The sequence below is a fragment of the Aquarana catesbeiana genome, linkage group LG06 (genome assembly GCF_042186555.1).
Source record: "Aquarana catesbeiana isolate 2022-GZ linkage group LG06, ASM4218655v1, whole genome shotgun sequence".
In the NCBI taxonomy this organism is placed as follows: Eukaryota; Metazoa; Chordata; class Amphibia; order Anura; family Ranidae; genus Aquarana; species Aquarana catesbeiana.
In genome coordinates this window covers 150569451-150578185 of record NC_133329.1, presented here as the reverse complement: position 1 = coordinate 150578185, position 8735 = coordinate 150569451, and the positions used below count along the sequence as shown (strand labels likewise).

Below are 8735 nucleotides of genomic sequence, written 5' to 3'. Positions count from 1 at the left end.
CAAACCGATCAAATGGGTTATGTTATGTTTATTTCAGTTGTTTAGTTTTACTGATAATACTGAAGGTGTATAACATGATGTACATATTCTGCTGATATGTAACAAGGCTATGACTGGATGCTGTCAATGTTATTCTTAGTATAAGCAAGTCATTAATATTGTATCTGTAACATTTCTTTGAAACGTGAATACAATTTTCCAGCTGGCACAGATAAAGCAATTGGTCCCTGGCAGAGTTTCTATCCCCATTCTATCCAAAAGTAAAAAAAAAAGTTTGATATTGCATTCTGCTGTAACAAAATTGAGAAATATTGGTTTAAGTTGCTAGTTTTATCAGCTCAGTAACAAATGGTCCCTGCTCCAACGTGCATGCTATTAGTATGCTAGCAGAGAACACAGTCTCAAAGAGGTTAATGCAACACCTTTCCTACAGTGACCAAATAAGTTATCATTCTGCTTAAGTCCCAAGGCAGTAATTGATTACAGTAAATTAAATGCAATGCTAATTAGAACAGGGCATACCCCCCTGGTTTCAGTAAGGGTCCACTTAGAGCCAATCCATCACAAAAAAATGACATTTTCTCCCTAGGTTGTGTTTTTACTTATAATGCTAATACTAGTGTGATTAGTATCTCCTGCGGAAAACACACTTCCCATTTTCCAATACGCTTCTAATTACCTGAAAGCGACAGCGCATCATTCTTTGAACTAAGGCACTCTGCCTGTAGGTACTGCCACATTTAATTAGAAAGGCTTCTTCAAAAGCCAACAACAGAACAGCAAAAATCAGTTTCTAGTTTTAAGGGGAAAAAAAATAGAAGGAAAAGGTAATGTTGCTTGTTCAATATTAAATCTCACCCAAAAAACCTTCAGCTCTTTATAATTCATGCTGACAGCTAAAGGCATATACTTAAAAGCATTCTTCCACCCAGGGTCTAGAGGATTTCAAATCTTAAAATTGGTTGTGTTCCAGTGGGTTCCTTTAGAAAAGATTTGCTTTTCTCTCTATTCATGCTTCTTTTTTTTCAATTAAAAAATAAAATTAATATTTGGTTGGTGCAACAAACGGTTGTCTGCATTGATCACAATCCTTTCTGATACATTGAGGACAAGCTTCTAGTATTCCGCTGACAGCTTCCTTTATTAAATGAATGTGTTGTCACTTTAGTCAGAGGGTGGTGCAAGGAGCTGGCAGATTCTCTGTTCATTCTGTGCTACATTCTACACAGCAGCTTCTGCTGGCAAAAGCAGATTGTATTCAGAGATGCTGGAATCCACATGTTTGTTACCTTCTCCTACAAGAGGCTGCAGCTAGCAGGGACAATGCTAAATATCAGTTGACCAGGCTAATCAACTATATAGGCGACCTGCCAAGCCATAAAAGATGGATTTCCTTGCAGATCTGGAAGAAGACATAAATCTTCAAGACAACAATTCCCATCTATATCACAACTTTTCTTCTTTTGGTGGGTAGTTGTGTCCATGTATCCTATCATCACATCCTCATTTCACGGTTGTTTCATTGTATAGATTTTTGTCATACCATTTTGGCACTAAAAGTGAAAAAGGAGACAGTTTGTTTAGAAGGACTGATTTCTAAAATACCATGTGAAGATGTATGTACAGGTTATTTCACATTCTGAAATAAAAATATAACAGTAGGCTTAATATTTATTAAGGCAAATAGACCTGTGCAAAGTTATGTCATATGTTATATATCAACCATATTTTATTGTTCTGACTCCGCTGAACTGTTTAAAGGGAAATTTGATTGGTTACTGTAGGGTACTTCCATTCATAAATTATCAGTGCTCTTTGAACTGCCTAATTGTTCTCTAAATTTATATATTAGCTTATATTACAGACAATTATAAATGTAAATGTAAAGCTTGTATTTATATTTATGCACACTGTGCATTTATAAATATACATATGGAAATGTATATATTTTTAACATTCACAAAATGTTACATTTGCAAAATGTTTGACTTTTGATTTTAGCATCCCAAAATCTGTCATGCACAATCTCATTGAAAGGACTTAAAGTCTTGCTCCATAATTATGTATGTCAATATTAAATCAGCTTGTGCCTCCGTCACTGCTATTATCAGGCTACCACAGGATTTTCCAAATCATTATACAGTCTGTTTTGGAAAGGGAGACAATGATTTAGACATGTCTCCCTACTGATGTGTTAAACTCCTCTACCTACAGCCATTCATAGCAAGTTTGTGTCTCTAAACATAGTGATATGTCTGAGTTATTAGTAGCTAGTACCCTAGAGATTTTTTCAAGACTGCCTCATATTCATGAACAGCTCTGTTCTGATTAAGCCCTGCTCCAGAGTGTATAGTGGTATTGTTATATGTGTCATAAAGGAAAGTACTATATTTTAAAACCGCATAACCATTTTTGTTATTATTATAGAGGGATAGAAAAAGTGTTGATAAAGGAAAAAGAGGCTGTATAGATATTTAGTGGTAGATATAATGGTATAAACATAGCCCGACCTCTTTAAAGTATCTTTAAAATCACAGAAAAAGATTTGGGCAGTATGATAGACATTGTACTATCAACCTCCATTTTCATATTATTAGCTTCACATTCCTGTTACAGCTGTTTAGTAGAGTGTCAAAACATGATTGTGCAGTTCAATAGGCACCAAAGTTAATATACTCAATACTCAGTAAAATAACTGGTCAGGTGCACCCTCTGTCTTGTTCTCCCTCATAAGTCACTTGTCCTGGAGGTAACGGCAAAATTCCCATGGACAACCAGACCTGGTGCAGATGACACTGGCAGGAATCTGCTGATTACTGCAGCAACTTTTGCAACCTGTGAGAAGCTAGCTGCAGCTACCAAGCCCTATACACTTCAACGATAGGTCGCCGGTGGCCACAGCTATCCATGGCTGTCCACACAGCCAGTGATCACCTGCAGGGATTGCTGCCAGATACACACAAAGTGCTCCTGTCATTCACACCACCAGGCCTATTCGACCATTCGAATGTAGCCTTACTTTGCTCTGTAAGTGTAGAACACTGGAGTGGGAGAGCAGAAATCGGTATTTTACTCAGAGAGCAAACGTTTTAAGGTATTTCCAAGGAAAAATTTGTTAAAAATCATAACATGTAGGGATACAGAACCATAAGGAGAAAGGTGGGGAAACCACAACTGGGCTTAAGCCTAGGTTCACATTGGAGCGATTTGTCGTGCAATTTGAGAGCCTATTGGAGGCAATGACACTGTTCCAATTGGTGCGACACCGATTTCTGCAGCGCTGCACCGATTTGCAAAAGTAGTTCCTGCATTGCTTTTGCCGATTTCAGGTGCGACTTCAATAGACATCTGTGCATGAAGCCACACAGATGTCTATCAAGTAGCAACTGAAATCGCGCTGACCTTGCTACTTCAAGTGAAGTGGGCGCGATTTCAAAGTAGCATCAATGTGAACCAGGACTTAGCTGATTTGGTACGATTTGACATGCAATTTGACATGTAAAATCGCATGTCGAATCGGTGGCAATTTCTGGCAATGGCATTGTTGTCCTAATCAGTGCGACACTGCATTAGCGGCACAGCATCGATTTCAAAAAGTAGTTTCTGTGCTACTTTTTGCGATTTAGGGCTGCGATTTACATTGACATCTGTGCAGAAACCTGTACAGATGTCTCTGAAATCGCGCCCGAAATCGGGACTGACATGCGGGAGTGAAATCGGCTAAACTCGCTCATTCCCGCAGCTCAGTGTGAACCTGGGCAGAAAGGTAAACATGTACAATATGATTGCATAGTCATGTGAATGTTGTGCTACCAAAAAATCAAGATTATGATCGATCTTCAAGCTGTAACCTGTCAGGTGTACCACATTCTAAAAGCTTTCATCATTCCTGTAAGTGTTGTGGGCAAGTTTAAAAGCTTTCATACTTTGTCAAAACTACAGATTCTTAACAAATAATTTGTGGCTTCTTTGTATTTGAGTGCAAACTATGGTTCCACTGTTGACAACCATTGCCAACATGGGGACTTCAGCAAGTTTACCAGTAGAAAGTTAGTTGTGAAATCATATAAGGAACTCCCATACAAGTGATTTTTTTAACAATTAATAATGACTAAACTGAAGATCGCTGCCAATGAGAAAACACTTTCATCTTTTCATACACAAAACAAATTCACAATTCTGATAGGATATTATAAGATTTATAATTGTAGCTTTTTTTTTTTTTTTTTTTTTTTTTTTAATAAAGTGAGTATTTCTGTGTTTTATGGCACAGGACACTTGACACAGTACTGGTCGGCACAAGACATATAAGTAAGGAAAATCACAACACTCACTTTTCCATTTGCTTCTTCTGTTCCATTGTAGCAAAATACAGTAAACAGCATGAAGCAAACTTGTGGCTATATCCTGCAGCATTTATCAAGCAACGTTGAAATATGTACATTCATTTTCTCAAATGAATCACCAAAACACCCATGTAAGCAAAGCAAGCAATCAGATGAAATATATAAAATCAAGTCAATTAGTTAATCCTATGCCAGAAAAAATTAAACATCTTTAAGTCTGTAAGATAACGTCCTTAAAGTGGTTGTAAATCCTTACATATCCCCACTGGAGTAACTGGCCTCAGGTGATATACAGAGATAAAACAAGTCCTCCTATCTAAGTTGTACCTGTTTATCTGCAGCCCTCTCTTCTCTACAGCCTACTAAAACAAGCTCAAATTCTTTTTCTTGGCTTTAAAAGGCAAGGGGCAGGGACATCACACACTGCACAGCACAGAGAAGAGAACCGAATATAATCTGAGACCTCAGTGAAGGGAAAGGACATTCCCCATCAATACATAGTCCACTGGAAAGGCAGGCACAACAGTATGAGCTGGTAAAACAGTATAAATCAGCTAGGTGTATTTTTATTCATTGCATGCAGGGAAATTGAGCCAGTAAATGTCAATGTTTCAGCCACTAGGACCCTATTTAGGACACGATTAATCATGTCATGAAGAATGGCTGTATTTCCCTGCATATATATATAACAAAAATACACCTTGCTGATTTATACCATTTTGCCAGCCTTTCCAGTGGACTATGCATTTGTGAGGCTTCCGAAACCTACGGCAGGCCACCGGTTCTAGAGACACACTAATATTATAGGAACCTGTAGCACTGCAATACTTATTTCAAAGGGCATTCCCCTCCCTACACAGTCTCATAGAGAAACATAAACAGCTGAGGCTGTCAATCGACTTCTGAGTGCTGGAGGGAGATGGGGCTGTCTCCTAGGATTCTGTGGTGTCAGCATAACCTGTCAGAAGTGACTAATGCAGATAGTAGAGGGAAGAGAGAAGAGATAGAAATTACACTTGGTGCTTTGAATTGAGGTTAGTACACACTCTAAACAAATATGCTCTTTTTCACTTTCATTTCAGAAGCTTACTACCACTTTATTATGTGCATTGAAAGATTTGAAACTCTTAAAACCATGTCTTCTAAGTACTCTCCTGGCTATCCACTGCTGGCCACAGGTGCAGCCTAATGGGGGTCTGTCTTTTTTCCCCAGGAAATACTGTTAGGCTCGATTCACACCTATGCATGTTGCTTTTGAGCGTTTTTGGAGGGTTTTTTTTCATGCTTGCCACGTTTTTGAGCTGCGTTTTTGCCGCGTTTTTGCGGCGTTTTTGCCGCGTTTTTGCCGCGATTTGCGTTTTGCGTTTTTTTTTTTTTTTTTTTTTCATTTTTTTTTACAGTCTTAAAAAAAAATTACAAAAAAAAAAAATTAAAAAAAAAAAAAAAAAAAACGGCAAAAACGCACCAAAAACGCATCAAAAACGCTGCAAAAACGCTGCAAAAACGCAGCACTTGCGTTTTTGATGCTTGTCCATTGAAAACCATTACATGCAAAACGCTGCTTTTTGCATGAAAAAAAGTCCCCGACCCTTTCCAAAAACGCTGAGATACAAAAAAGCATTGATGTGAACATGTTCCATAGGAACCCATGTTAAAAAATTCCCGTGCATTTCTGCAAAATGCAAAATGCATCAAAAAACGCGCTAGTGTGAATGGGGCCTAACTACTCATCAATCGTTTACCTAAAGTGATATGGTTTATTGTACATCCTTCTTTCGTACCTTATAACAACCTTGTTGATTATTGAAAGGTTGATCCATGATCACCATTTTATAGGTTACCCCTAAAGCAAACTAAAAAACTATATTTCATCTGTAGAACATATAAAAATGCATCAAAAACAAGTATATATATATATATACCAGGATGTCTAAGAAACTAGTATCTACATATGTATTCACATGCATACACATCCACATATCAATGCATTAAGATACATGTATACAGTGTGAAATGTGTATATATATATATATATATATATATATATATATATATATATATATATACCGTATTTATCGGTGTATAACACGCGCCGGCGTATAACATGCACCCCAAGTTTAGGAGGGAATTTTAAGGAAAAAACTTTTAGGAGTAAAGTTTAACCACTTGACCACTGGGCACTTAAACCCCCTTCCTAACCAGACCAATTTTCAGCTTTCGGTGCTCTCACATTTTGAATGACAATTACTCAGTCATACAACACTTTACCCATATGAAATTTTTGTCCTTTTTTTCACACAAATAGAGCCTTCTTTTGGTGGTATTTAATCACCGTTGGGTTTTTTATTTTTTGCGCTATAAAAGAAAAAAGACTGAAAATTTGGTAAAAAAATGAATTTTTCTTTGTTTCTGTTATAAAATTTAGCAAATTAGTAATTTTTCTTCGTAAATTTTGGCCAAAATTTATACTGCTACATATCTTTGGTAAAAATAAGTACAACTTGGTGTATATTATTTGGTCTTTGTGAATGTTAGAGAGTCCAAAAGCTATGGTGCCAATATCTGAAAATTGATCACACCTGAAGTACTGACGGCCTATCTAATTTCTTGAGACCCTAACATGCCAGAGTACAAGTACAAGTACAAATACCTCCCAAATGACCCCTTTTTGGAAAGAAGACATTCCAAGGTATTTAGAAAGATGCATGATGAGTTTTTTTGAAATTGTCATCTTTTCCCACAATTCTTTGCAAAATCAAGATTTTTTTTTTTCTTTTTTTTTTTTTCACAAAATTGTCATATTAGAAGGTTATTTCTCACACACCGCATATGCATACCACAAATTACACCCCAAAACACATTCTGCTACTACTCCCGAGTACGGCGATACCACATGTGTGAGACTTTTACACAGCGTGGCCACATACAGAGGCCCAACATGCACGGAGCACCTCCAGGCGTTCTGGAGCACCCAGGACAATTCTTATATTTCTCTCCTACATGTAAAAATAATAATTTATTTGCTACAAAATTACATAGAACCCCAAAACATTATATATATATTTTTTCAAGCAAAGACCCTAGAGAATACAATGGCGGTTGTTGCAACTTTTTATCTCGCACGGTATTTGCGCAGCAATTTTTAGAACTCGTTTTTTTGGGAAAAAAAACAGTTTTGTGCTTTAAAAAAAAACAAAACAGTAAAGTTAGCCCAATGTTTTTGCATAATGTGAAAGATGAAGTTACGCTGAGTAAATAGATACCTAACATGTCACCCTTCAAAATTGCACACTCTCGTGGAATGGTGCCAAACGTCACTACTTAAAAGTCTCCATAGGTGACGCTTTAAAATTTTTTACTGGTTACATGTTTTGAGTTACAGAGGAGGTCTAGGGCCAAAATTATTCCCCCTGCTCCAACGTTCGCAGTGATACCTCACATGTGTGGTTTGAACACCGTTTTCATATGTGGGCGGGACTTACGTATGTGTTCGCTTCTGCATGCGAGCACACGGACATGGGCGCTTTAAAAATTTTTTTTTTTTTTTATTGTTTATTTTACTTTATTTATTTTAGTTTGACACTTTTTCCCCCCCAAAAAAATTTTTGATCACTTTTATTTCTATTACAAGGAATGTAAACATCCCATGTAATAGGAATATGATATGACAGGTCCTCTTTACAGTGAGATATGGGGTCAATAAGACCTCACATCTCACCTCTAGGCTGTGTCTGAAATAAAAAAAAAAAAAAAAAACGATCTTGGCTTCGATCGTAGCGGTGAGTCGGTAGAAGCACCGGAGGGTGGCGGGAAGGGGGGGACGTCCCCTCTCGCCTCCCATAAGAACGATCAAGCAGTGGAACAGCCGCTATGATCATTCTTATGGTGTAGGAAATCGCCGGCTAAAAAAGCTGATATCTGAATGATGCCTGTAGCTGCAGGCATCATTCAGATATCCCCGCTCAAAGTCAAGGACGTCATATGACTGTGGGCGGGAACTGGTTAAAAATTGCGGAGTATTGCGGGGTATTGCAGAGTATTGCGGAGTAGTGCAGGGTATATTGCAGGGTATATTGCAGAGTATTGCTGGGTATATTGCAGAGTAGTGCCGGGTATATTGCAGAGTATTGCGGAGTAGTGCTGGGTATATTGCAGGGTATATTGCTGGGTATATTGCAGAGTATTGCGGGGTATATTGCAGAGTAGTGCCGGGTATATTGCAGAGTAGTGCCGGGTATATTGCAGGGTATATTGCTGGGTATATTGCAGAGTAGTGCCGGGTATATTGCAGAGTAGTGCCGGGTATATTGCAGAGTATTGTCGGGTATATTGCAGAGTATTGTTGGGTATATTGCAGAGTAGTGCCGGGTATATTGCAGAGTATTGCGG

General features: G+C 37.8%; 1 protein-coding gene across 2 annotated transcripts in view; it reads left to right on the top strand.

The window, feature by feature from the left end:
- The first annotated feature begins 1152 nt into the window (after positions 1-1152).
- The window catches only part of MCHR1 (melanin concentrating hormone receptor 1), a 154109-nt gene continuing 146526 nt past the window's right edge, over positions 1153-8735 (top strand). For both annotated transcript variants that reach the window (XM_073591053.1, XM_073591054.1), the window contains exon 1: positions 1153-1466. In XM_073591053.1, coding sequence (XP_073447154.1) covers positions 1385-1466 — 82 coding nt within the window. In that variant the 5' untranslated portion in view covers positions 1153-1384. The remainder of the gene's footprint in view (positions 1467-8735) is intronic.